This window comes from Mesoplodon densirostris, chromosome 7 (genome assembly GCF_025265405.1).
Source record: "Mesoplodon densirostris isolate mMesDen1 chromosome 7, mMesDen1 primary haplotype, whole genome shotgun sequence".
In the NCBI taxonomy this organism is placed as follows: Eukaryota; Metazoa; Chordata; class Mammalia; order Artiodactyla; family Ziphiidae; genus Mesoplodon; species Mesoplodon densirostris.
The window spans coordinates 12,946,433-12,974,105 of record NC_082667.1 but is presented as its reverse complement, the minus strand read 5'-3'; the positions used below and the strand labels follow the sequence as shown (position 1 = coordinate 12,974,105).

Here is a 27,673-nt window from a genome sequence, read left to right as displayed (position 1 = left end):
GGTCTCTTCTGAGGGGTCATTCTCTCAGCATGAACTGCATCTCAGATTTCTTCACCTACGAGACCACCAAGTCGGTGGTTGTGAAGAGCTGGACCATTGGGATCATCAACCGAGCCGTTCAGCTTCTGATCATCTCCTACTTCGTGGGGTGAGTCTGTGGCCCTCAGGTCCAAGAAGGAGGGCTTCCCGGCGTCCTGTCCTCCCCATCCTCCCCTCAGTGTTGCTGCCCAGCTGCCTGAGCTTCTCCCCTCTCGGGGCCCACAGTCTCTTCCATGGGGCCACGTCCCAGAAACTGGCTTCTGCTGCCGCCATCGGGGATCTGGTCCCCAGATGCGTTCTTTCTCCCAGTAAATCCTCCAGACTTGGGCAGTGGCTTCTATGCACGCACCCCGAGGAGGGGAGCCCTTGCCCCTGCACCACCCTCCAGCAGGAGAGGTCCCAAGTGACCAGCTCCCCTCCCCGCTCTCATCTGCCCCCGCCCCAAGCAAGCCAGAGAACAGACAGACCCCACACACACACATCTTCCCATTCCCCTCAGTCAACTCTTCGGGGGTCTCAGAAAGACAGGGGAGCCAGGGAAGGGGAAGGGAAGGGAAGGCGCTGAGACAAGGGAAATGGTGACGGGTTGACCAGGTGGATGGCTGAGGGGGAAGGAGAGAACGGACCCGCTGTGGAGTGAGGAGCTCCTGTCTGGCAGGGGGAGATGCTGAGAGAACGTGGAAGGGGAGAAGCCCTCGCTCTTGGAGGGCAGGACGAAGAGGGGCATTGGGTGAGGGCCTCTGTCCCTGGGGATGGGTGGGGAGAAACACAGGTGCAAATGCCACTCAAGGGGAGAGTTACTGTGGAGAGAAGTGGCTTTTCTGAACATGATGTCAGGACTCCCCTCAAGAATCCAGAAACGCTCCCCTTTGTCAGAAAGCATAAATTCCCTACATCTACCTGACTTTGTACCCTAGAACCCATCCTGGGAGTTGCTTAAGAGCCATCAAGGTCCGAACACCCCCTCTCGGCCCCCACCTCTTGGAGGCGACCCACTGCACACACGCGCACACACACACACACACACACACACACAGATACATATGTACAGAGGTTCATGGAGCAGACGACGGCCGGGGGAGAACACGGGTTCTGTCCTTCTTGTGGTCATTTGCGTTAGGAAAGCTGGGCAGAAACCTCGGGGAGTTTCTTTCCTGGCGCTCGGGTCTCCAGGCTCATGCTGTTCCCTGAGACAACAGTTCTGCGCGCGTGTGAGACAGGAAGCCACTGATGAGTGCCAGGAGTTAAGGCAAGGAGATCAAAGGAGGCCTGTGTGCGCGTGGGCGGGGCTGCGAGAGCCGGCGTAGCATGCGAGCCAGCGTGTGCCTGGAAAGGTGGGCAGACGTGGATTAAGGGATTTGTTTTGCTCCACGTGCTTGGTGAGAGGCAGTGGGCTCCGTTCACGTGGATGTTGTAGGCAGGGCTGCACAGCCAGTGCTCCTCTCGGAGATATTAGAGGAGGGATTCAAGCTCTGGGGTGGGATTAAATGGCGTTAAATCAAGTTCCCTTCCAACTTGTGGTTTCACAAGATGTGATGTTTGCAAATGTTCCCCAGCTGCATGTCCAGCGCCTGGGGCAAAGTTGGTTCTTAAAGGCTCCGTGTTCCCATGTATATGTGAGGCTGTGGTTGTTTATAGCCGCAGAATGGTACGTTGGTCCAGGTGAGCGCAAAAGCTGCCTCAGCACATTCCGGCCTAGCCTGGCTCCAGTGGGCTCCAGGCAGGAGATTGATGGAGGGTAGACACAGCAGGCTCCAGCCCCCCCACTGCCCTTGTCTCTCCCTCATGCTGATCCAGTCTGATGCTCCATCCTCAGCGCTGGAGCCCAGCCTGCTGGGGCGGGTGTGAGAGGCTCTTTGGCGTCTTGATATCCAACCCCATCGATCTCCCAGCCTGACAGCTCCCCGCAGAGCAGTGCCTGGCAGTTACATCAGTGCGCTCTTTGGCCCAGCCCCTGGCCTGAGCCCCATCTTTGTGCACATGAGCTGTTAGGACTGCACGAATCCATTGTCATGAATGTAGCAAAAAAATGTATCAAGCATCTCTTCATGACAGGCATTAGGCGCCCAGGAGAGAGCAGTCGGCAAAAGCAGGAGGGTCATCGCCCTCATGGAGCTTACAGTGCTAGAGACGGATATTAACCAAATCATCTCCACAAACAAATGTAAAATTCCAGCTGTGGCTTAGGGTTGAAGAAGGGCCGCACAGAGCTAGGAGGGCCACCAGCGCAGAGGTTTTTGAATTGGACCCGGTCGGGGAAGTAAGGGAAGGCTTTCTGGAGACGTAACACTGAAGCCCAGAGCGGAAGGATGAGTAGAAGCAGCCCAGGTGAAGGAAGGGAGGGAAGGGGGTTCAGGGCAGGGAAACGCAGCTCTGCAAAGAGAAAGAGCCTGGCAAACGCGGGGGAGACAAGGTCTTTGTGGCTGGAGCAGAGAGAGCAAAGGCGAGGGTGGTGTAAGGTGGGGGTGCTCTCACAGGCAGAGGCCCTCAGATCAGACACCCTCAGATCTTTCGTTTTTACAGAAGAGTGATGGATGTGGATGGGAAGCTATTGATGCGTTTTAACCTCTGTGTGTGTGTGTGTGAGAGAGAGAGAGAGAGAGAGAGACAGAAAGAGAGAGGGAGAGAGAGATGGGAAGATTGCTCTGGCTGATACACCAAGGATTGGAGTGGGTGGAAGTGGATACAGGAAAACCTGTTAAGGGTCCATGCAGTCATGAGAAGAGAGATGATCATGGCTTAGACTCAAGAGAATCTGAAAGGATTTTTAGTGCTTTGATGTTAATGCTTAGCTTGAATCTCTTCTGTATGAGCTCAGCCAGGTAGACCAGATGCACAGCTTTACCTAGGACGTATGTGACATGAGCTAACCATTTCACACAGCAACACACCACCTACTCAACTACACACACACACACACACACACACACACACGCACACACACACAAGAGGCCGGGACTTACAGGTGTTTCTCACGTTCTCTTTTCAGGCCCAGGTGGTAATGCCCAGTCTCCTCTGGGGGTGGGACTTCCTAAGAGGCAACCCCCTTCCTGTATCCTGTGGGCCCCTGAGGTGGAGGAAGAAGATCCCTGGGGCCTGAGTCCCCAGAAGCAGCGGGCAGCGCTTGGCCTGAGGTTGGTTTCCAGGGAAGCCACCTTCCTGGAAACCAGCAGGGAGGGCATTCCCGGCCCTTTGATGCTCCATCCATGGGAAGGGCCTGTGGAGGTTGATGGCGCCCCTGACCCATCCCAACCCTGCTCTTCCCGCCCTGTTCCTCCCCCTACGAGGCCCATCTGCACAACAACCCACTTTGATTCATGATATTCAGCCTCCTGTAAAATCTTATGGAGCTCAACATGCAAAGCAGTTAAAAGAGGGAGCCTCTCTAGTTTAAAGAGGGGGACGTGGAATCCCGCCTTCTCGGCCCAAGGTAGCCCCTGAGCCACCTGGACGGCACACCAGGTGCCTTATGGTGGGAAGAAGTGTTGAAGCCCCTCCTGCAGGTCAGGAGAGAGGAGTGGTTTTCATTCTTGTGTCCCCTGCCCCCTCACCGCAGCCCCGTGAAGGGGAGACCTGGTTAGAAGCCTGGCTCCGACACCGACAGGAGTGGAGCTTAGACAGGTCGCTTTACGTCTCTACGTCTCAGTTCCCATATCTGGAAAATGGGCGTAGGAATGCCCCCTCCGAGAGTCCTGGGAAGGGGAGGTGACATAAGCCAGTGCCTGCCCTGGACGGGTGACAGTTGTTATTTCTCAGATTCCCCTGCATGTCCCCGTTTCGCTCGGCCCAGCTCACACCTTCCTAAGAGACCCCTCTGCTCCCCGCACACACACACGCGTGCCCCCCACACACACACACACATACCCTCCCCGGCCTCCTCCCTGACTCCCGGGCCGGGGTGGACAGGAGGGTGCTGGGACACTACTCTGGCCTCCTTCCTGCCCATCCCACCTGCCAAGGAGTTGCCACCCGCCTTCCGCTCTATAAATAATGAACCAGGAACACGAGAAAAAAACAAGTCAGAGCAGCAGAGTAAATGCCAAGAACTGAAGGCTCAGTCCTGCCCCATCTCCTCAGCCCTGGCCTCTGGAGACAGACTCAGTCCCTCTCTTCTGGAAATGAAGCATCCCCTTATCTTGAGCTGCCCTGATGATGTCCTCGGGCCCCACGGGGCCACTGAAACTCTTCCGCTTGTTATTTAACTCGGAGAGAGAATTCTGACGTGGCCTCACCTCCCGACTGGGCACAAGAGGAGCCGTGAGGGTGGAGGACGAGAAGGAGAGAGGCTGGTTAATTGTCCCTCGAGGCCTGGGCTCTTCCTCCTGAGGCTCTCCTGAGCTAGGAGGTGCTATCCTTGGGGATGGGGCAGGGCCAGCAGGACAAGGACCAGTCCAGGGGGCCAGCTGTGGCCAGGCCCTGAGTGGAACACAGCTGGGGACCCCCCCGGGGTGGCCGCCGGCGCTCTGCAGCCGTCTGCTGGGGTTGGAACCCGCACACCAGCTCGGCGAGTTAGCACACTGCTCTGTGCCTTGGTTCCTTCGTTTGTAACATGAGGATAATAACACCAGGTGTCTCGTTGGGTTGTGAGTAAGGATTCAATGAATCCTCAGCACGTACAGCACTCCGCGTGCTGTGTTGATTACACGGTGGTAAACAACCATCTGAACTCTGCTTCTCAGAGTCCTGAATGCGACCAGACTTTAAGGACAGGGGAGGGCCCCCAGGAGACCATCTCACTGATCAACACTCAGAGGAGTGTCCGTTCCGTGGCCAGGCACACGGAGGTTCCAGAAGGGTGTGCGGCATCTGTGGCTCCCACCCGGGCGAGGGCACGGCAGCGGCAAAGGTGCTCCAGCTGCAACCTCCCTCCCTTCACTCCCAGGGCCCCAGCCCGGGAGCTGGCGGCGCTCTTTTGGATGACTTCACCGTTTTCCTTAATAGCGATGCTCCCTTCCCTTCTGCCAGGACATTAGACGGCAGGTGGGATGTTTATGGGAGCCACACTCCCTTCGGAGACCTTGATGAAACCCCTCCCAGTTTAAAAACAGAAGAAAAGTGCTAGGGAAGTAAAGCATGGCAGACTTCCACGGAGGCGTGGCGTTCCCGGGAGCGTTTTACAAGCAGGCGAATAACTCTTAATGGTGCATTACTCGGAATGCTGCCTGGGATAAGGCAGCAACCGTAAAACAGGTGACAAGTTAGGAGCCCTCTGCCAGGCTGGCTGTGACCAGCCTTTCTCTCCCACTCGTGACAGCATTCAGGATTCAGGGGCCTGCGGGAAGCCCCAGTGGGGGATGACTCCGAGCCCTCCCTCTGAAAACGGAACAGGGAGCCGCTTGCAAACGTCAGCCTGTGTTCCCATAAACAGGACCCCACAAGTGACCGTGACCCCAGCACGACCCAGGAGCTGCTCCCCTCTGCATCTACCAACATCAGGGGGCCCCAGAGGTCAGAAAACTCCTGGGCTTGATGTCCTAACACCTCCTTATAAACTCCTTGGGTCAGCCTGTGAGCTGCCCTCACCGCTTCCCAGCCTGGGAGCCCCCCAGCTTTGTCTCCTCTGTGCCACAGTCTCCGTTTCTGCCACTCAGCTTTGTCGGATGGAGTTCTGCAGCCAGATACCACCCTGGTTAGCATCAGAAAATGACCCTAACCCCCCATTTCCAAAAGTGCGCTCCTAGATTCCCTGAGATGTCACCAGTGTTTCTCCAAAGCTGAGCATACGCAGCACTTTCCAAACGTATTTGAAGAGGTTTTCTGGTCTGCACGGCAGGGACAGTGAATGTGCCTCCCCACGTGCTGTCAGGAACAAGTATTGAGGCCCCTCGTGGTACTGAGGCCGAGAGTGGCTTGAGCCTCGAGGGCTGGGATGGGTGATTTCACGTGGAAAGGCGGGCACCTCGCGGAAACGCAGAGGGAAACAAGTGATGTGTCGGCAGGCCCTTCTTGCTGCTGGGGGAGGCTTGCAGGGAAGAAGGGAAGGGGCCCCTCCCTGATCCACGTGGTCCCGCACTGGCTTGAAGCTGCAGGGAGAAGCCAGTACAGGTAAATGCCCACTGGGTGGCAGCAGAATCCAACGAATAAGATTAGAGGCCCCTCCTCCCTTCCCACCCGACTCCCTTTACCTGCCAGGTGAGGGCTTGGCAAGGCCCCTCCTTTCCTCCTCCGCCCCTTCTCACCCGACCCGTGCACAGACGGAGCCTCTGCGAAGCGCCCAGCTCCCAGGGCCTTCACTGACTTGTTTGCTGAACACCTACTATGTGCCAGCACCTAGGATACAGCCATGAACAAAGCTTGGGATGCACAGAGTCAGAGGCCTATGATCCTCTCCCTTCTCTGTCCAGATGCCAACCAAAGAGGGAAAGACTGTGTTCTCAACAGGGGTGAAAATTGGTTCTTGGAGAATAAAAAAAAAAAAAAAAAAATCACTCTTTTTATGTATAAAGCACAAAACCACAAACAGTACATAAATGATATCTATGGTATTAAAGTTTCCAGGGGGGTACAATTAGGGAAAAAGTCTAAAAGGGCTCTTTAAGGAGGAAGTGAGGGGAAAGGTAGAGAAACGTGAGTTTAAGCCAACCCAGGGCTCACTCGCAGGGCCCATGCCTCCAGCACCCCCTGCCAGGCACCCCAGTTCCTCTTGATGTTGACAGGAAGGGGACCTCTCCCGGCCTCTGTCTGAAGCGTCTAGCCCCTCCTCTGTTGCTCTCCGCCCCTGCTCTCCTGCCCAGGTGGGTTTTCTTGCACGAGAAGGCATACCAGGTGCGGGACACAGCCATCGAGTCCTCGGTGGTGACCAAGGTGAAGGGCTTTGGACACTATGCCAACCAAGTCATGGACGTGCCTGATTATGTGACCCCACCCCAGGTAGGGTCCCCCTACCTACCCCAGGGCGCTGTGGATGCCCAGACACTGGGCAGGTTGAAGGGGAGAGGGCAAGACAAGGAGAGTGCCAATGGGATTCCCAAACCAGATTCTGTGGCATCAGTGATCCAGAGAACCCCTTCCCCAGCATCTGGGAGGTGTTGGGGGCTTGGGCCTGCCTTCCCACTAGGCAGCACTAGGTATTGGGGAAGCTGGGTTTCTCTGTAGCCCTGGCACAACTTGTCCTGAAATCAAGGACAACACACGGAGCAAGAAGGGCCAGGTGGGTGGAAAGAGCCTGGCTTGGACCCCACCTCTGCCTTTTATTAGCCCCGTGACTTGGGCCAGATCTTAGTCCAAGCCTCGGTTTCCTTGTCTGTACAGTGGGGATAACAGAATTAGCACTGTTGCATTTTTCCTCTCCCTTCTCCTCCCAAGGGCACCTCTGTCTTTGTCATAATCACAAAGATGATTGTAACCGAAAACCAGATGCAAGGATTCTGCCCAGAGGTGAGGGGAGGACAGCATGATCAGGGGGTGGGGTGAGGGTGTGAGCAGAGTCCCAGGGCCCAGCCTTGGAGCTGTGTCCGGGGACCTCCACCCTCCAGAGGCTGCCGATGGGCAGGCCCCGCCCCCCCAGGGGCCAGTGCAGATCCTGCACGCACCTGTCTCCCTGCAGAGCGAGGAGAAGTTCCGCTGTGTGTCAGACAGCCAGTGCGGGCCCGAGCGCTTCCCAGGGGTGGGTGAGTGCAGCTTCTTCCCCACCCCTCACTGCCCCGCACTGTCAGTGGGGCCCTGGGGCAGCATGTCCCCCCCAGGGGAGAGGCCACCCTAAGGGAGGGGGTGGGAATGGGCTTGTTCCATGTCAGCTGCCAGCACTGATGGATGCCCACTGTGGGCCAGCCCAGAGGGGCTGCCCCCAGAGTTCCCAGGCCAGGGATGGTGCTGCAGACAGGTGTGCCATGAGGTGGCAAGTGCTGTCACGGAGGTACCGTGAGACCCCTGGGGGGTGGGGCAGGGAGAGAGAGAGGTTGGTGCCTGGCGGGTGACCCCGAATGGCTTCCTAGAGATGGGCCCTAAAGGATGGGTAGGATTTGGCAGGAGAGAGAAGCTTCATAAAGGGCATTCTAGGCAGAAGCAACAGAAGCAGCAAAGGCTCAGAGGCAAGAAAGAGCAAGCGGTGAAGGGGTCTTCAGGGAGACTGGGGCTTGGAACGTGTGAGGGGAGGGCTATCACCTCCCTCTGGCTTGTCTAGGGCTCAGGAGGTGAGGAGGGGAGAGCCCTGCAGGGCTAACGGACCCCCAGTCCCTGGCCCTGCCTGTCCTCTCCCTCCACCTGCGGGGTCGCTGTGTGCGTTGGTGGGGGGGGTGTCCCTGATGGAGGGGTGGGGGGAGGAAGGGGGGAAGGGCCAGGGGTGCACCTAGCAGTTCTGGCTCCACCCTCGCAGGGATCCTCACCGGCCGCTGCGTGAACTACAGCTCTGAGCTCCGGACCTGTGAGATCCAGGGCTGGTGCCCCGCCGAGGTGGACACGGTGGAGATGTGAGGACCCGAGGAGGGCAGGCGGGAAGAGGACCCACCCCAGCTCGGCTCTGCCAGCAGGGGGAGCTCTGCATCTCTGGGCACCCCCAGTACTGACCACTCCCAGGGCGGGCAGTGCCCACTGGGAGATGCTCCCAGGAAGGTGGTCCCTGGGGTGAAAGCTCCTCCTCTTTCCCCTCTCCTTCCCAAGGCGCTAAGACCTCCTGCTCTCGCCCACAGGCCTGTCATGATGGAAGCTGAGAACTTCACTATTTTCATCAAGAACAGCATCCGTTTCCCCCTCTTCAACTTTGAGAAGTGAGTTCAAGCTCCCTCCCTAAAAGCTAGAAGCAATGCTGCCACCCCACCCTTCCCCCATCCCCCAGCTTCCCGGGGGGGCTCCTATTCCCAACCTCCCCAGGGTGGACCCTGGGGCCAGTTTCTCTGCCAGCCTCCTGCCCTGGGGCTCGGGACTCACAGGAGCTTTTGCTCAGAGCAGGGGAGGGACAAGCTGAACCTGGGCCTGGAACTCGGACGCCTCCAAAGGTGGGGCCCGAGGCGCCCCTCTCATCTGTCTTCTCCCCACCTCAAGCCCAGTGTGGGTGTCCCCTTTCTCTTAGTTCAGCCCCCCTTCAGTGACTTCCCCACTTGGCGACTCCTGGGTGGGTGTCGGCCACATGCAAAGCACAAGGCGGGCACAACAGAGGAGCCATGGGTAAAGACTCCTGCCCTCTGGGAGCCCCGGCACACAGAACCTTCTACGGGAGGGAGGGGTAATCACCAGAAAGATGTAGGGACAGAGGTAAGGGAGAAGGCGAGTGGCCAAGACAGCGGGGGCCCTGAGGCTCCGGACGGCTAGAGGAAGATCCCAGCGTGACTGTCCTCGCGTTAACCCTGGACCTTGCCCTTTCCTCCCCAGGGGAAACCTCCTTCCCAACCTGACTGCCGCCGACCTGAAGGCATGCCGCTTCCACCCCGACAAGGCCCCCTTCTGCCCTATCTTGCGGGTGGGAGATGTGGTCAAGTTCGCGGGGCAGGATTTTGCCAAATTGGCCAGCACGGTGAGGAACGAGCCACTCTTCCTTTCCCTGGCCTGGGGGCCCTCGGGCAGGGGGAGCGGCTACCGGGGAAGAGGAGCTGCCTGCGGCGCAGCGCCACCTGGTGGGGGCATCCCAGGCCTGCGACCGGCTTTGTGCCCGTCCTACCCACCCCTGCCCTGAGTGGTCTTGCCTCCCGCCCAGCCTCAGTTTCCCATTCCTGTCTTCGTGCTTCACCTGCAGGCAGAGGCCTCAGATCTCCGAGGTCTACACTGTGGGAAAGTGGATCTGTGGGCACTTTTCTGGGTTGTAGCTAAGGGACTAAAGACACCAAAAACAGGATTTAGAGGCTCAAGGGCTGTCACCCTTAACTACAGAACTTCTTTACTAAGCAACGTGTGACAAACCACTCTTCTTTCTCCCGACCTCTGTCCTCCACCTGGAGAATGAAAAGAAATCACTTGTCCATTTGTCATGACATGCACCCCCCGCACCGGGACCCACTCCACTCTGACTGAGGACCGGGAGTCGGGGGCTGTGGAAGGACTCACATCTGCCCCCTTTCTCCATCCAGGGGGGAGTTCTGGGCATTAAGATCGGCTGGGTGTGCGACCTGGACAAGGCTTGGGACCAGTGCATCCCCAAATATTCCTTCACCCGGCTCGACAGCGTTTCTGAGAAGAGCAGCGTCTCCCCAGGCTACAACTTCAGGTAACCCCCGTCCCCTGGGACTTCGGGAGAAGGCGGCAGGGCTGTCCTAGAGAATGACACTTCAAGCAGCAACGCATCCTGGGCAGAGACGGTCCCACTTCCTCCCCCTCAGGTTTCAGCTCAAAATTAGGAAGGACTTTCCAGCAGTCGGCCACTCGGAGACGAACAGGCCATCCTGTGAGTTCCCCGTCACAGGGAGGGACCGTGTGGAGGATTCATGCTCCCAGCCGGCAGTTAGACTACAAGACCAGGTCTCCTGAAATGCTGGGTTCTGTGATTCTGAGCCTATTCTTAGCTCCGGCTCTGAAGCTGCAGGTAGTCCCATTCGTCTCCTGTCCCTGAATTTTCTGAGGTTTCTCACTTCACAAAGCAAGAGCAATAGTTGGTATCATTTTACAAGGTGGAAATTTTACATTTCTCTCCATAACCAGGAGATTTCATCTGAGTCACAAATAACAATTACAATGGCCATTAGTTTTTCAGTGCCTTTCCAAACAAGAACTCATGCCAGTCTTTAAATAGCATCTCAGTTATATTCCCAATGGCCTTGAGACATAAGGGATCCCTCTCCCCATTTTGAAGAAAGGGAAAGAGAAGAACTTGGGGTAAACCACTGGGAAACAGCTGAAAGCCCTTGACCTTCTCCCATCCTCATTTCCTTATCTATGAAATGGTGATGATATCCTTATTATCTTGAGCCTATCAGCCACTGTGTGAAAAGCTTCAGCTCTTGCGAGTTTTTTTTCCTTAATTTTTTAAGATCCTGAAGTTTCTGGCAGGGCCCTGATTAAGTACACAGTGTTATATACACTAAACAGGCTAAATTAGGTAAGTAGGTAGGTATCAGGAAAAAATATGTATAAGAATATATTTCAGTTATATATTCAAATTTCCTTTGTTATAGCAGTATTATCTAATATAATAGTATCCATAAGCAAAAAAAAATAATTTCACCTTTTTTCCCACCTTTATTTGTAGTTTAAAAAAATAATTATCTGCCCCATTAAGCTTTATATTTAATAGTTTAAAATATATGTGTATTCTCTGCAAAGAAGAATTTTTTAAAATTGAAAGTGCCTTCATAATCAACTCTAAACTTAAAAAAAAAAACCCATAGGAAACAACACATATTTTAAAGTAGGTTAAAAATACTGTTCAGCTCCCTGGCAGAAACTGGCATATTTATTCAGTCAGTACATCACACTGAAATCAATACAAAGGATATTTGTATGGTGGCTTAAAATAGTAACAAATTAATAAAATCCTCGTGATCTAAAATGCAAGTTTTCATCTTCATAACTTCTCTCTGGCCATTGGGAATTCTTCAACCTTCCAAATAACTCATTTGGCAGGAGAGCTTATGAAGAATATAGCTAGTTTGAAGACCCCGACTCTTGGTCTCATACAGCTTTAGAACAAAATCTTTCATTTAAAGAAGAATTGGTTTGGAGTTCCTTATTTCCAGTTTGTAGTGGCTTGGCTGACACGCACACACACTCTCACACACACACACACACACACACACACACTCACACACTGCCCCCACCCTCTACCCTCTATCACTCCTAGGCACAGCAGGAGAGCAGGAGATGGATTTGGTCCTAAATAAGCTTGGGTTAAATTTGGAGAGACAGGGACTTTCCTGGCGGTCCAGTGGTTAAGACTCCACGCTTCCACTGCAGGGGGCACAGGTTCGATCCCTGGTCGGGGAACTAAGATCCCACATGCCACGCAGGGCGGCCAAAAAAAAAAAAGAGAGAGAGAGAGAAAATTTGGGGAGACAGGTCAGAGGGTCCCTAAGGACCCTGCAAGCTCAATTCCCGGGGGCCTAAAGGAAACCATCTGAGAGGTGTGGGCCCTGGATGACTGACCCCCTCACCAAAAACCTCCAGGCCAGAGTATGAAGAGGCAAAGCTGCTGCATTTGACCCTATGGTTTAAGAGTGTCCAGAGGGCCCGAGGAGTAGCCTGGGCATGGGGGAATCTCTGTGGCCATGGCAAGCGGGGGGCTGTACCCAAGCTTCCTCAAATCCCTCCCCTGGGCGACCACCCACTACCTCATGTTGCCTTCAAGCTGCTGGCACCACACGGACACCCAAGACTAAGTTAAGACTCCCCGCTGGGGAGGCTCCAGGCCACCCATCCGAATCCTCGGTTAAGAGAAAAAGGGTCACGGCCAGATTCAGCACAGCTGCGGTGCGGTTCCTATGACACGGTAGAATGTGTCTGCTCTGTAGAATCCCGCAAGGCTCCTTGCTAGAGGCCCGATACTGGCCGCCCCACGTACAAAGTGTCCCATGTGCTTTGGCTCAAGGTTCCTCACCCCCTGCCAAGGAGGAGCTTCCGTCCCCCCACTTCACAGATGAGAAAATGGAGGCTTGTGAGTTAAGTAATTCTCTCAAGGTCACAGAGCCAGCAAGCATGGGTGCCTGAACGCAAACCTATTTTCTTGGCTGTTTTCCACCGCATAGGAAGGCTACGGTCATTCGCTTTTGTTTATCCTCAGAAAAACACGGGCAGTGGGGTTGATACTCTGATCCCCAGTTAAAGACAAACAATCTGAGGTCCTGGGAGGCTAAAAGACTAGCAGCAGCTGGAGGCACCATTCCTTGCCCGGCCTTTTGTCTCCCAAACAAATTCATCTGCCTCTCCCTCTCCAACTGAGGCCAGTTTTTTTTTTTTTTTTTTTCAACGTTCTGCTGTTGCCATTTGCTCTGGAGGGAATGGAATCATTCAGCCAAGATTCAGCCTTGTTTTAATCTGAAAACTCCGACATCCAGAGGCAGCTAGAGACTCGCATTTCCATCACTAATTATGTCTGCAGCTCCTTTCCAAATGCCGCCCCCACCCCTGTGGATCTTGAGGGATCTTTGCCTGCAGACTCAGAGACTCAGAGAATTTATAGCTGTTAAAGACCCCTTGAAGAGACCTAGACTAAGGCGGTCATTTAGCAGATAAGGAAGCAGACCCTCCAAAGGGGGAAATGATGAGCCCAAGGTCACGGGTGCACCTTAGAGTCGCCTTAGAGGTCATTTGATCCCAAGTCCTACATCATTCTTGGCGATGCAGCCTCAGAAAACGTCTGTCCATCATTGACAGCTCCGATTATTGGAGAGGTGACCTCGTATTGAACTAAAACGTGTCTCCTTTCAACTCCCACCCAAAGCACCTGGTGCTGTCCATCTAAATTAACCTTTCCAAGTACCTTGAGGGTGTGCAGTTGGTGGGTTCGTCCACATTAGTCCCAGACAAAGTGCAGCATTTCTAAAAATAAGAACTGGCAAGAATCGTGAATTCCATGGTGCGCAGGGTGATGGGCCCCAGAGGCAGGGTTCCTGCATGGCTGGTGCACCCTCAGCTCACCAGAGCAGGACTTTAACCAGAGCACTGCATTCCCCAAAGTGCTGGGAACAGGCAGTATTGCTGAGGGAGTACTGAGTGTGCATTTGCCCATGAATGGGTGTGTGTATGTTTGTGAATGAGTATGTGTGAGTATGGACATGTGGGTGTGAGTGTGTGCATCAGTTGTGTGAGTTGGTGTGAGTGTGTCAGTAAATACATGTGCGTCTGTGTGAGCGTCTATTAAAATACCATATCAGGGGACTTCCCTGGAAGTCCAGTGGTTAAGGCTCTGCGCTTCAAATGCAGGGGACATGGGTTCGATTCCTCTTCGGGGAACTAAGATCCCACGTGCCTCGTGGCCAAAAAAAAAAAAATACTGAATCAGTCAGGGTCCCAGCAGGGAACAGATGGCACATGCAAACTGGGTAATTTGAAGAGAGTTGAATAAAGAGACTGTTTCAAAAGTTATAGGGAAACCGCAAAGGATAGTGCAGTGTCTGGGGGCAGTAACGGGACGTTGGTGACTGTCCAAGTGTGGGGGTAGAGAGGAGCATGGTCAGAGGAGATACCCGGCACAAGTCTTGACAACTTTCCTTTGTGATATCACAGCCCTGCCGTAACTATTGGAGGTCTCTGAGCCTTTCATGCCCCCCAGTGAAAGCACTGATTGCCCAAGAAAAATGCACATATTCATACACGTGAGCAATTTTGCGGGCAATTTCTTTTTTATGAAGGCTACTTTATTTCTACAAATAAGATTAAATCCATTCTCTGAATAATACATCCAAGCCAAACAGAGTAATGACATGAAAACTCTCCTCCCTCCCCCAGTCCTACTCCTTTTGCAGGAAGTTAACCACTTGGGCAGTTTGTCCATCTTTTTTCTCTGCATTTATATTCATGCAGCATAGAATTCCAGGACTCTGAAGGCCTTTAAAAGCTTATCCCTGGACCTCAGATTAAGAGCCCCTAGAGTTAAGTTTGCAAAGCCCTTTCACCCCTATTTTCGACAGGATTTATAGCTCATTGTCTACCCCTCACCCCCAAGGTAGGCTCAGAAAGATTTTGAGACTTGCCCAAGGTTACACAGCCTAATGAAGAGGAACACTGGTCCTCAAAGCCAGGGACCTGATCTATCGCCATTGCTTCTAGCACACCTTCCACCAACACATTGCTTGCAAAAAAGAAAAAAAGAAAAGAAAAGCAGCTATAAGGGATATACCACCCCCCTACCCTCCCCCCCTCATCCTGATTGCTGGAATGATAGGAGGGAAGCAAAATGGTGCGTTTAGCAATGGCTGATTTCTTGTTCCTCCCCTGAGAGTCCCTAAGACAGCTTTGCTACTAAAAGGCAACGCAGTTTTGGATTTCCTCTCTCGGTGTCTGGGACAAAAAACACCCGTTCAGCTGCTAGATGTTCCTCGTGCTGTAGGTGTTTCTAGTGATCGTTTCGTGTTGGAAATGTACCCACAGCAGCTTTCACGAAGCTCTGAAATTTGGCGTGTGTTCTGCTTCCATGTTGCAACATGCAGATCAGCAAGATCTTAGGCCAATTGACAGAGACAGAATCGAACTGCACCCTTGGCTTTGATCCTTCTTTCTCCAATCTGGATTTTTCTCCTTTCAAAAGCCATAGAATATGTGTCAAATGCAGCCATTTCCATCATTTCCACAGAAACATGTGAAGGCCCTCTTGGATGGGGCATACTTGCTTGAATTCTCCCTGATCCATTTTCCCCTTCACTTTCTTTAGCTTACAGTGAGAGGCGAGGCAATTAGAGCAATCCTGAATTTATTCAGCCCTTGCTAATTTCCATGTCTACCCTATCTTCACAACAACCAACCTTATGGGTAGAAAATATTGGCTAACACTCACTGAGCACTTACCTGTGAGCCTGGGACTTAGCAAGTGCTCTTTGTGGATTATCCCATTGACTCTAAAGAGGGAGAATTTTATAGCTGGAAATCTGAGGCTCAGAGGTTGCATTTATCTGCCCCAAACCGCACAGCAAATGGTGCTGGAGCTGGAATCCAAACCCTGGCAGGCTAGCTCCAGAGCATGTGCTCACAGCCACAGGTATCCTGGCAGGACCGGTATGGTTCCTCCATTTTACAGATGAAGAAACTGAGGCCAAAAAAAAAGATTGCTGCCAGGATAAGACAGCTAGTAACCAGGCTCTCTGGTATATCTTCTAGCTCAGTGTCCATTGAGCCTTCCCTGCCTCATTAAAGATAGATTAATAGTAATATGTTAAATTTTTAAAAAAAGATCAAACAAACCGTATTTTAAATGTTTTCCTTTGAGGTGGATTAGATTCCTAGAACATGAGTAAATCAATATAGCTTGGGACCCTTCTCTAAGGGGAAGAGTCCCGCCTGCTGGAAGGATGTTGCCTCAACCCCATGCAATGAGTCTGCCAGGAGATATTTTCCCATCAGTATAAAATCAACTGTAAAAGTGTATTTCAGCTGGCAAAGTTACTTCCTATCAGGCAAAAGCTTTGCTGAGAACACCACCTCCCTCACTTAGACGCCCAGATTCCAGGCCCAAGTTTTCCCTTGCAGGCCCAACCCAGATCCCGCAAGTTTGTTGCTGTTTTTCCTGCTGTTGTAACAGTTACGTGTCCCTGCTTTGGGAAGGAATTTCCACCACTTCTTGGGAGATGGATCGTTTCTAAACAGATGTCTGAGAGCTTCCAAGGGATTTGAATGTGGTGATAAAAACCCTTCTCCATTCAGCTTATTGACTGCCGACAACTACAAATGTCAGCTCAGCGTGGGGAAGTGCTGCTAAGGGTTGGAGCTGTCCAAAGCTGAATTGGGCTGCTCCCACAGGTAATGGTTCCCTCTCACTGGAGGTATGCAGGCAGCGGCAGGGAACCTCTCGTGGCTAAAGTGCGGGAGGGCTTTGAGGATTTCTTTTAACATCTAATTATATCATGTGCTGGGCTTTGTGGCTGACATGTGCTGGGCTTTGTGGCTGACCCAGAGGTGAACAGGACCAGTTCCTGTGATCAAGGAATGTTTAATCTAGTGGAGATGGTAAAACTGAACCCAAATAACAAAAATGTTTATACAAAAAACATCTGATGCTGGGGTGAGCCAAGAATAATTCAGATGAGGCAGAGGTGAAACAGCAGTGTCCAGGCTGTGGGTCAGGAGACACAGGCTATGGTTCAGGTCTCGCCACAGAAACTCAGTGTGATTTTTTTTGACAAGTCTCATTCCCTCCATGGGCCTTAGTTTCCTCCTCTGTAAAATGGGTTGGTTAAAGGTGATCATCTCTAAGCTCTAAAAGTCTGAATCAGTGCATGTGGGCATCTGGGGAAGGGCTTTGGAAGCTTGGGCTGCTGAAGCATGCACTCTTATTTATAGACCTGTGATATATATATATCACAGTGGAATGTAGCTTCCACACTGCCCTGCAGCAATACCTCTGACAAGTGACTTATTATGGTAGTTGACATTTGTAACTTACTCATTCTTTATCTGTTGCTGCTTGAGGCAAGAGGTAGCACGTGTGCATGTGTGTGTGCGCGTGCGCGCACATACACACACACACACACACACACACACACACAAGCTTCTCAGTACTGTCAGGCCTCAGAAGTGTTCGATTCAGTCCTGTGTTGGGGGCTTCCTGTCTGGTCACAGAACGGGTATCTCAGTGAGGGGCCTGGTGGGAAAGCAGGCTCAGCTGGGGTTTGTGAAGAAACTCACACACAGGGCCTAACAACGTGGGAGCTGTTTCCACCCCTAGTCCCCCAGCCAGTAGAAAGGATGGGAGCCTGGCCGAGAGCTGGGGTCCCTGGCAGGAGCGGCCACAGAGCAATACAGCCTCAGGCAGAACCACAGCGAAGCAGGGAAACAGCAGGTGGAATAAATACCCCATCTCTCTCCTTCCCACCCTCTGATCCCCGGCCAGTGCTGGCCAGTGCTTCCCAGTAACCAACCCACGCCCCCAGAAACCCGAAGCAAAGAGGGGCAGGAACGTGGCCTGAAGAGGTCAGCCTTCAGGGGCCCACCATCAGAGACTGGGTGTTGGGATCGTGGAGAGTAGTCAGCACACCAGGTGATCGTCCCCACTTCACTCAAACACCCGGGCTCAGGGGGCCTCCCAACCCCAATGGCCATCCCTGCCAGTGCCCCCCCCCCAGCCCCCAGGCTTCCTTCCCTTTCCCAGCTCAGCACTTCTTCCGTCAGCCATATAGCACTTGCTATTGCAGCTATTCTTTTTTTTTTTTTTTTTTTTTTTTTTTTTTTTTTTTAATTTTTTTGCTGTACGCGGGCCTCTCACTGCTGTGGCCTCTCCCGTTGCGGAGCACAGGCTCCGGACACACAGGCCCCGCGGCCATGGCTCGCGGGCCCAGCCGCTCCGCGGCATGTGGGATCCTCCGGGATCGGGGCACGAACCCGTGTCCCCTGCATCGGCAGGCGGACTCTCAACCACTGCGCCACCAGGGAGGCCCTGCAGCTATTCTTATCCAGACTCCTTGAAGTTACATAGGAGCCATCGCTTTAATAATTGCCCAGGTGTCTGGGCGGTGTCTGGGCTCTGATCTCTCCCCAGATAGTTCTGGCATCATCACAGTCAGAGCCACACTCTGCTTCCCTCCACAGCTGAGGTGTTTTCTCAGGCACCAGCTGAACAAGCTCCCTGCCCACCGCTGAGGCTGCAGTGAACTCTCTTTTCTGGATCTTCTCTCAGGGAAGCAGCAGTGGGTGAGCAGTGGGTGAGCAGGATTCAAGAGGCCTGAGTTCAGATCCTAGCTGTGCCCCTGCAGGCCCAGTAGCCTGAGGAGAGCTGCGATGCTTCCCTCCAGCCTGGAGAGTCTGGACAGCGTCCTCTCATGGTGATAGATAATAATTCACAGAAAGCTGCGAGCTGGGGCTGTGCTCAGCCTTCACCTCCAGCAGTTCATGGAATCCTCTCTAATAAGCCTGCAGCTGTTGCTATATTCCATTTCACACCTGGGGAAACTGAGATTCAGAGAAATAAAGCACTGTGCCCCAGGTTAGGTAGCTCATTCAAATGGCAAAGCCAGGATTCCAGCCCAGGACTGTCTCGTTTCAGAGCCCCTAAGCCAGCAACTATGCCGTGGAGCTGTTGTTATGAGGCCTCAATGAAATAATGGGTGTGGAAGTCTCCAGCCTAGCACTTAGCTGGAGTAAGCGCTGCACGTATATTATCTCCCTACTCTTTTCCCCATTTCCCCTCCACAGGGGCTATTCCCACCAAGAGCACCTACTTTCCCACCCAGCCAGCTGCCAGATCTAAATGTTTCTGCTGGGGAGGGAAACAGCCTTTGTTACCACCTCGCACTAGCTCTACCTGAACAGCAGCGAGGAATGCAGAAGGCCGAGTCACTAGGAGGAAACCTGGAGGCTGACGTCGCTAAGCTCCATCTGTGAGATGTCGAGAACCTCCGAAATCCATTCATCCCTCCAGCAAGCATTTACCCCACTCCTTGCTGCGCTGGGTAGCCCCTTGGGCAAAGAGAGACAGTGAGATCTAGCTTGTAGTCAATAGTCCCAATTATTAACTACAGTCTGGTGTGGCAGGTACTGGAGTAGAGGTCTGGATCCCAGCAGAGACAGGAAAGGTAGCCTAGGGGGATTTTACAGCCTCAGTGCTACACTGGTAAGCCGGCTCTCCTCCGGAGAAAAAGAAAACAGCGCTGATTTGTAGCGCTTGCCGATTTCCGTAGTGGAAATACTCCACCATGGTCAATTTCAAGCTAAAGCATGAAGCCCCTGAACGTGGAAGTGGGAAGAGAGACACACACTGGCTGTGGCAGCCCCGGCCACTTCCATCTGGCTCTGTCCTCCACCCACCAGGGCTCTCTCTGAGCTTCTTCACAACACCACGTCCTTTCCCTTGACAGGGCTTGCAGATCCCTCAGACAGGAAAGCTGCCCCCCGCTCTGTCCGTCTTACCTTTCAGCTCTCCATCCTTCAAGTCTCAGCTTTCACGTCACTTCCACCGAAGCCTACCTTGACCCGCCAGCCTCCATCCGGCGTCTTGACTACCTGGGCTCTAGAATGGCGCTCTTCTCCTTCCTAGCCCTTATGTCCGATTTTACCTATTTATGGGTTACTTCCAATCTTACCTCTTTATGGGACTGTATGGTTCATTCGTATTTCTCTTCCTCGCCTGAGAACAGAGCTTGCCAATGGATCATCAGTGCCTAGCACCATGCCTGGCATAGGGTAGGGTGCTCTAAAGATCTGCTGAATACAGAAAAAAATGAGAGGCCACAGAGCTGGGCCCTAATGGATGAATAGGAGTTTGCACAGTGGAAGAGGGGAGGAGAGGGGAACAGAATGGGCAAAGGCACAGAAGTCTGTCTATGGAGTGTGTTTGGGGGACTACAGAAAGCAGGTAGCATGGTGCATGTGCAGTGAGAGGGGTTCTGCAGATGAGGCTGGGAAGGTGGACCCAGCCAGGTTGTGGGGAGGGCGGTATTCCAGGCCAAGGTGTTGAATGGAGGTATCATTCTCACCAACTCTACTTCCCAGACGAGAAGACCAAAGACAGAGAGGTAGAAGTTGGAGGATTTGGGAGAAATCAGGGCCCAGGCATGGGGTAGCTCAGCCCTTTTATTTATTTATTTATTTGGCCACGCTGTGTGGCTTATGGGATCTTACTTCCCCAACCAGGGATCGAACCCAGGCCCACAGCAGTGAAAGCACCGAGTCTTAACCACTGGACCACCAGGGAATTCCAAGCCCTTCCCCCCGCCTTTTTTTTCCCCCTGTTGCAAGAGAGTTTATTGACGATAAGGAGAGAACAGAGGGAAAACGTCAAGAGAGAGGTGAGCCAGGCCAAGGAAGGCCCCTTCCCCTTTTTAGATGAGGAGGCTGGGGTCCTTCGTACACTTCATGGCTCTCCTGTGCTTTCTGTTCTACTCCCACCTGATGACTCTGGGTCATTTTGCAAATGCAAAAGGGGCTTCCAGCTGGGGAACTTGAAAGAAATTAGCCAGGACCTAACAGAAACCAGGCAGCAACAAAAAAAATACAGTCTAGGATACTGGCTAAGAGTGTGGGCTCTAGAACTGGACTGCCCTGCTTTGAATCCCATCTCCACTCACTGACTATTGGTGGTGTGACCTTAGACAAGTGGCATAACGTCTCTGATCCTGATTCTTCATCTGTAAAATGGGAATTGCAGCAGTACTGGACTTCATGGGGTGGTCATGTGTATTAAGTGAGTTAGTAGGTGTAGAGCATTTAGCACAGTGCCTCGCACACAGTAAGCACTCAATGTATGTTGGCCATTATTCTTACTAATGTTATTATCTCCAGGAGGCCAGAGAGTGTAATGGTTCAGACAAGTCTAGATACTATTATTTCACTTTACCTTGATCTCAGGATAAGAAAGGAAAGGGACATGCCTTGAGCACGTACTATATCTGGGCACGTACTATATATCTCATCTCATCCTTCCTGTAGCTCTTTTTACTCTCATTTATCAGTCGAGGTAAAAAGCTCAGAGAGGTTGAGTGACTTGCCAGGGGTCAAAAAGCTAGTTAAAGACAGCCATAGGACCACACATAGATCTCCTGGACTTTCTTAGAAGGTTTATTCCTAGGAATGTGGTATCCTTACCCCCTCTCTGTCTAATCTTGAATTACTCCCAATTTTAACTCATTTTTTGTCCTTTAGCAAAGACTTCTTCTCCCTGAGCCTCAGTCTTCTCAGCGATAACATTATAAGAGTTTGTAATGGTCAGCGTAAATATTGCTAACTGCTGTAACAAACAGCCCCTGCATCTCAGTGGCTCAGCACAAAGGTTTGTGTCTTGCTCATGGCACAGTGCCCTGTGAGTCAGGGTGGGTGGGGAGCTCCGTGCAGTCATTCAGGGATCTGAGCTCCTGCCACCTATGGATCAGTCTCCTCTAGGGCCTGAGTTCTCCCCTGGCTCTTCAGCACCTGGCCACGAGGAAAGGGAGGATGAGGAAGGCACCCAACTCTAACACACGTCAGCCCAGACGTAACAGACCTCACTTCCATTCACAGTCCATTGACAAGAACTAGTCACAGGGCCCAGGCGAGGCGACTGGGAAATATGGTCCAGCCAGGTGCCAGGAGAGAAGATAACCCAGATCCTGGTGAATGCCAAGCCCATCTCTGCCACAGGGTTGGGCCAGATTCTGTGATCTCCACTGGCCACACTGAGTGCATTAGTCAGGATGTCCGGGTCCTTCCCCTGTCTGCAGCGGGGGGCCTCCCCCCACCCACCAAGAGCTGTCCCTCCTCCTGCCCTCCCGGGTAGAGAACCGGTCCCTGCCAAACCCCCTCCAAGCGTGTGTGGGTGGTGAGATATGATCTTATCATGCTTATTGCCTCTTGGAAGGCAGGTACTGGAGGAAAACCAAGTCTGCTTTGGTTTTTCTCCCTGTTCCCTTCACATTCCTTCCCAAGATAAATTTAGCCAGCCCTGCTTTGAACGGCAGTGCCCAGGATGCTGACTTTTTGTTCGAGTCCATGTCAGAGCATTTTCCACAGCTGCAGCCTTAGGCCAGGGATGTAGTCCTCAGGACCACAGCCCCAGGCTCTGCCCGGCCCTTAACATCTGTGACCCACCTCTCACCCTTGCCTGGTCCCCATCTCTCAGTTGCCACATGTCTCAGACAAGGGCCCTGAATCCTCCCAGGATGTGAGACAGAACACAGACTACAGAAGGGCTTTGAGATCCAGCACGAGGGCTGCCTGTGTCCTTAACGGCCACTTAGAGCTCAGAGGAAGGACAGTTCTGGGTTAAGAGCACAGATTTTGGAGTTGTAAGGGTGGATCAAAATTCCAGTTCAGGCAAGCGACCTTCTTATCTGTCTCCCCATCTACAAAATCGGCCAATGGTGCCTTCTTCACGGGATTACCTGAGAGGCTTATCTTAATAGAGGTGCATATTTTTCTGGTGCTGTGTAAAAGTGGGTGTGGAGATGGCAATGGTTCATACTTAGCCTCAGACCAACCCGAAAAAGCCACAGTGAGGACTTCCTGAAGCCTTCTGCCCATCCCACATACTTCTTTTGCAAACTTCTTTGGGAGAATTACGTTCTGGGGCCTCTTCATCTTTACAGAAACGATTTCCTTTCTGGTGTCTGTCCTATTCTTCTCCTGCTGGTACAGCTTAAGTTCATTGCATTTTGCCTTGGTCTGTGAAGCTCTCTTCTGCTGCCACCCAGACCACACTTCCCACATGTTTAAGGATGGTGTAGCTGCTGCCCGCTTTCCTTGTCCTCTTTTGTTCTTTTTTTTCTCGCCGTGCTGCACACCTTGCAGGATCTTAGTTCCCTGACCAGGGATTGAACCCGGGCCATGGCAGTGAAAGCACCAAGTCGCAACCACTGGACCGCCAGGGAACTCCCTCACCAAGCCTTTGTTCTTAGGGTTCAGTAGTTCCTTCCTTGGGCATCCTTCCCAGGGCCGCTCTCGGGTTTTCCTCTGGTCTCACTTTCAGGAAGATCATCCTGCCTCCCCTGCCTCTCCCTCCAGCCGCTAAGCCCACAGGAAATACATTCCCAGCCCAGGCTCCCCAGAAACTACTTTCTCACTGAATAGTTTACAGCCTTTTTTTTTTTTTTTTTTTTTTTTTTGGTACGCAGGCCTCTCACTGTTGTGGCCTCTCCCCTTGCGGAGCACAGGCTCCAGATGCACAGGCTCAGCGGCCATGGCTCACGGGCCCAGCCGCTCCGCGGCATGTGGGATCTTCCCAGACCGGGGCACGAACCCGCGTCCCCTGCATCAGCAGGCAGACTCTCAACCACTGCGCCACCAGGGAAGGCCGTTTTAAGGCCTTAGCCAGGTAACAGGTGCTTTACTCGGGCACGCGGCGACAGCCCTGCCCAGGCACAGGCAAGACAGAAGATGGGTCGCCCTCCCCCTGCACTCCTTCCTAACCCAGCTAAACCTCTCCAGGCCTGAGCTTCCTGCTCTGTAAAAACGGGGATGGTAAGGGTCAGTGTCCTGGGAGGAAACAGTCAGTGGTCTCAAAAGGGACGACTGGGCTTCCCTGGTGGTGCAGTGGTTGAGAGTCTGCCTGCCGATGCAGGGGACACGGGTTCATGCCCCGGTCCGGGAAGATCCCACATGCCGCGGAGCGGCTGGGCCCGTGAGCCATGGCCGCCGAGCCTGCGCGTCCGGAGCCTGTGCTCCACAAAGGACAAGCAAAAACAGTGAGAGGACCGCGTACCGCCAAAAAAAAAAAAAAAAAAAGGGACGGCTGTGTGCAAAGGTGCAGGCAGTTTAAAGGAAGCTAGGAGCCTGGGGCAGGACCGGAGCAGCCACCACAGGAAGGCTGCTACCAGCTAAGCTGGCAGGGCAAGGGGAGAGAGCAGTCACAGGACTGGAGAGGGGCGCGCCCGACAGGCTCTGGGCCTCAGGAGGGAAGTCAGCTTTGTTAGAGGCCCAGCAGAGGAACTGGGAGAGGAAGAGCCCTCGCCCTTCTTCCCTCCCACCGTCTGGTTTCCTGTGGGTGCCTCCCACTGGCTGAACCCAACTGGAACCAGAGCGCAGGGAGGAAGCAGTCTTTGCAGACCAGGCTCCCAGGCCCCGCAGAGAAGGGCCGAGCCTGGGTGTGGAGGGGCAGGCAGAATGTCCAACGTGGGAATCAGGGGAGCACCTGCCTCGAAGGGCTGGTCTCAGGGCTCAGCCTTCTCGCTAACAGACCTGCAAAGGGGGCCTGAGCACCCCCATTTTATAGGCGTGGGAAGTCAAACCCTGAGGGCTAAGTCCCCTAAAAGGCCCCACACCGCCAGCAAGTGGTGCAGCCAGGATTTAAACCCATTTCTGCTTGACCCCAAAGTTCCCTGGCAGCCAGAGCAGACAGTGGCCGATACTTACAGTTTAAGGAGGCTCTTCCCCGCCACAAATGACCTTCCTCCTCTGCCCGTGAGCTCTCCGTTATTCATCCCCTTGGGCTCAGCACTTCATTCTCCCTGCTGGACAGTTTCGAAGGCAAACATCCCTGGGAGGGGTGTCACGTCAATCACGGAACACTTCCAGGGAAGGAGTTTCTCAGATGCCCTCTTTGTGCTGGGAGAGGCCTGGGACTGGCCTGGGAATCTCTGGGGACTGGAAACACTGAAAGGGAGGCACCGAATGAGACCGATGTCGATGCCACACAGTTACGGAGGTTTCTGAGCTCGTTCTCGACCATCCTCCCCCTTAATCCTCACCAGCTTCCTGGGATGCTGGCCTCAGGAGCCTGTGTTACAGCTTTGGGACAGTAGCCCAAAGAGATTGCACTTTGCTAATGTTAGAGTTTGGCCCGTGGTGGGCAGAGCCGTGTAAGGGGAAACGCACTGGCTTTAGAAGCCAAAAGCCAAATGCAATTCGAATCCTTACCGACTGTGAGACTACAGGCGGGTCCCTTCACCCCACAGGCATCTTCCAAGTGGGGGTATGAACACCCACCTCACTGTGTTTGGTGAGAATTACATGCGATCATTCTTATCAGTCTCCAGCACGGTTCCTGGCAGCCAGCAGCCCAGGCAGAGAAGGTACAGGGGACAAATCCTTGAACTGGGGCAAATCCAGCCCCAGGTCTCAGCCAGTTGGGTAACCCTGGACCAGTCACTGAACCCCTGGAGCCTCATTTGAAAAACAGAGCAGTCACATCCCTATCCCACATGTGTGTGAGATGAGGTGTCTAAAGGCACTTTTTGAAACTGCTCTAGAAATCAACGTGAGCATTTCCTGGGTGCTTACTTTGTTCCAGACACTATTCTAAACCCCTGACACATGTGGTTTCATTCCATTTTCATGGCAACCCTTTGAAGCGGGACTTCTGTATTAGTCCCACTCACAAAAGAGGAAATCGAGTATCAGAGAGGTTAAGCAACTGGCCCAAGTTGCACAGCTGACATGTGGCAGAACAAGGTTTTGAACCCAATAGGCTGAGAAGCCTGTGGAGAGAGGAGCCCCTGCCGGGCCCTGGGATACCCAAACAAAGAGAACTGAAGACGCTTGGAGTCCAGCTGGGCTCCAACTTTCATACACGTCAGAATCATTTAGGGAAATTACTTAAAAGACAGAGGGCTTCCCTGGTGGCGCAGTGGTTGAGAGTCCACCTGCCGATGCAGGGGATACGGGTTCGTGCCCCAGTCCAGGAGGATTCCACATGCCATGGAGCGGCTGGGCCTGTGAGCCATGGCCACTGAGCCTGTGCATCTGGAGCCTGTGCTCCGCAACGGGAGAGGCCACAACAGTGACAGGCCTGCGTACCGCAAGAAAAAAAAAAAAAAAACCACAATAAAAGACAGAGTCCTGGGCTCTACCCACAGAGATGCTGATGCCATGGGTTCAGGGTGGGGCCTGGAAATCTGCCTTATTAACAAACCCCCAAGGTGATGCCTGTGCAGGGGTTCAGCTCACCACACAGGGAGGACCACGGCGGGTGTCCCACCAAACCATCAGTAAGGGTTGCTCGGTAGGTGAGGGTCATAGGGCTCTAGAGGCCCCTGGATTTTCAGGCAAGAGAGACAGGAGCCCACAGTGGGACCCACCTTCCCCTCTGGCCTCCAGGTTTGCCAAGTACTACAAGATGGAGAACGGCAGTGAGTACCGCACGCTTCTGAAGGCTTTTGGCATCCGCTTCGACGTGCTGGTGTATGGGAATGTGAGTGCTTGGGCCAGGCAGACACGGGGGATAGGGGAGGAAACCCGGACCCATCCTGGGCCCTAAAGAGGCTCCTCTGGGGGCAGGGTCCTGCCACTGACCAGCTCTGAGACCCTCGCTGGTCACATGTCCACAGCAGGTGAGGCCTGCTGATCCACCAAGAGCCCTCCTGGCTCCAGGGTCTCCCTGGCTGGGAGTCCAAGCTCCACGTCAGGCCTCGCCCCGGCCCTGCTGGAGCTGTGCCCACTCACCCGGGTCTTTGCGCACACAGGCTGGCAAGTTTGACATCATTCCCACGATCATCAGCTCCGTGGCAGCCTTCACGTCTGTGGGAGTGGTGAGTGCAGCCCCTCTGGGTTCAGTCCGGAGGCCACTCAGGGTGCAGCCCGGGCTGGCAGGGTTTGGGCAAGCGGTGACCCTCTCCTTCCCAGACCGTGAGCCCAACCTCTCGCCCTCACCTCCCTGCTGGGCCAGCCCTTGCGTGAACATCTCCAGTCCTGGAGAGCTCACTCCCTCCATGGCAGCCCCCCCGCTGCTACAAAGCCCCCGTTTGCCACCGTGAAGGGGGGCAAGGAGACTCCAGGGTCCCCAGACCTGAGAGCCCGGTCGAGGAACAGAGCCCAGCTGGCAAGGTGGGGACAGAGCCCCGTCCCCAGGGACTTGGACCCCCGCGGTCCCTCTGCGTCTCCCACCAAGTCCTCCCTCTGCGCTCTGGTCTGGGCTCACCCCAGGAGCTGGGGAGGTGGGTTCTGGAGATATTCTGCAAAGCCCCTCGATGTTTTCCTAAGAGGAACCATCAGTCAGGTGTCTCTGGAGGACTCACCCCGACCCCGAGGGCAGTCCTGCCCGCTGCCCGTGTTTCCCGCCGCCCCGCTCCCCGTGCTTCCCGCCGCCCCGCTCCCACCCTGCAGCCCCTCTGAGCCGCCCTGCTCTCCTCCTCCAGGGGACTGTCCTCTGCGACATCATCCTGCTCAACTTCCTCAAGGGGGCCGACCAGTACAAAGCCAAGAAGTTTGAGGAGGTGAGTCGGGGGGGGTGCACCCACGAGAGGAAGAGGGGAGCTGGACCCCAGACTCTCAGGGACCCACTTTCTGGGGGCCTCTGAAGGGGAGTTCATTGGGCCTCAGTGCGTACTGGGGATCCCGACAAGAGGGGGTCTGGCCAAGAGTGGGCTCTGTGGTCATCGTCCGCATCCACTCACGGTCCCCTCTTTGCTTCGGGGAGGGACAAATCCTGCTACTGGTTGGCTCAGGTCTGTTTGCCCTTGAGGTGCATGGGAAGAGTCTTGGGGTCACAGACTCGCTCTAGCTCCCCTATGACCGGGCTGTGAGCCCCAAAGGCTGAGTCTGTCCCACGGGGGCCCAGAGGAGGACCCTGCCCACAGCCAGAGCACGATCATGCCAGCCCTTCTGCCTGCAGGTGAACGAGACCACGCTGCAGGTCACGGCCTCGGCCAACCCGGTGTACCCCAGCGACCAGACCACAGAGGAGAAGCAGTCCACGGACTCAGGCGCCTACTCCATTGGCCACTAG

At 53.9% G+C, this 27,673-nt stretch overlaps 1 protein-coding gene across 1 annotated transcript; it reads left to right on the top strand.

Moving 5' to 3' along the window:
- Positions 1 to 29: 29 nt before the first annotated feature.
- P2RX3 (purinergic receptor P2X 3) lies at positions 30 to 27,673 on the top strand. The gene is made up of 12 exons (XM_060104480.1): positions 30 to 148; positions 6,774 to 6,909; positions 7,345 to 7,416; positions 7,586 to 7,649; positions 8,354 to 8,447; positions 8,667 to 8,744; positions 9,346 to 9,487; positions 10,038 to 10,174; positions 26,047 to 26,140; positions 26,412 to 26,477; positions 27,084 to 27,161; positions 27,560 to 27,673. Exons 1-12 carry the CDS (start codon positions 30 to 32, stop codon positions 27,671 to 27,673), a joined length of 1,194 nt encoding a protein of 397 aa, XP_059960463.1.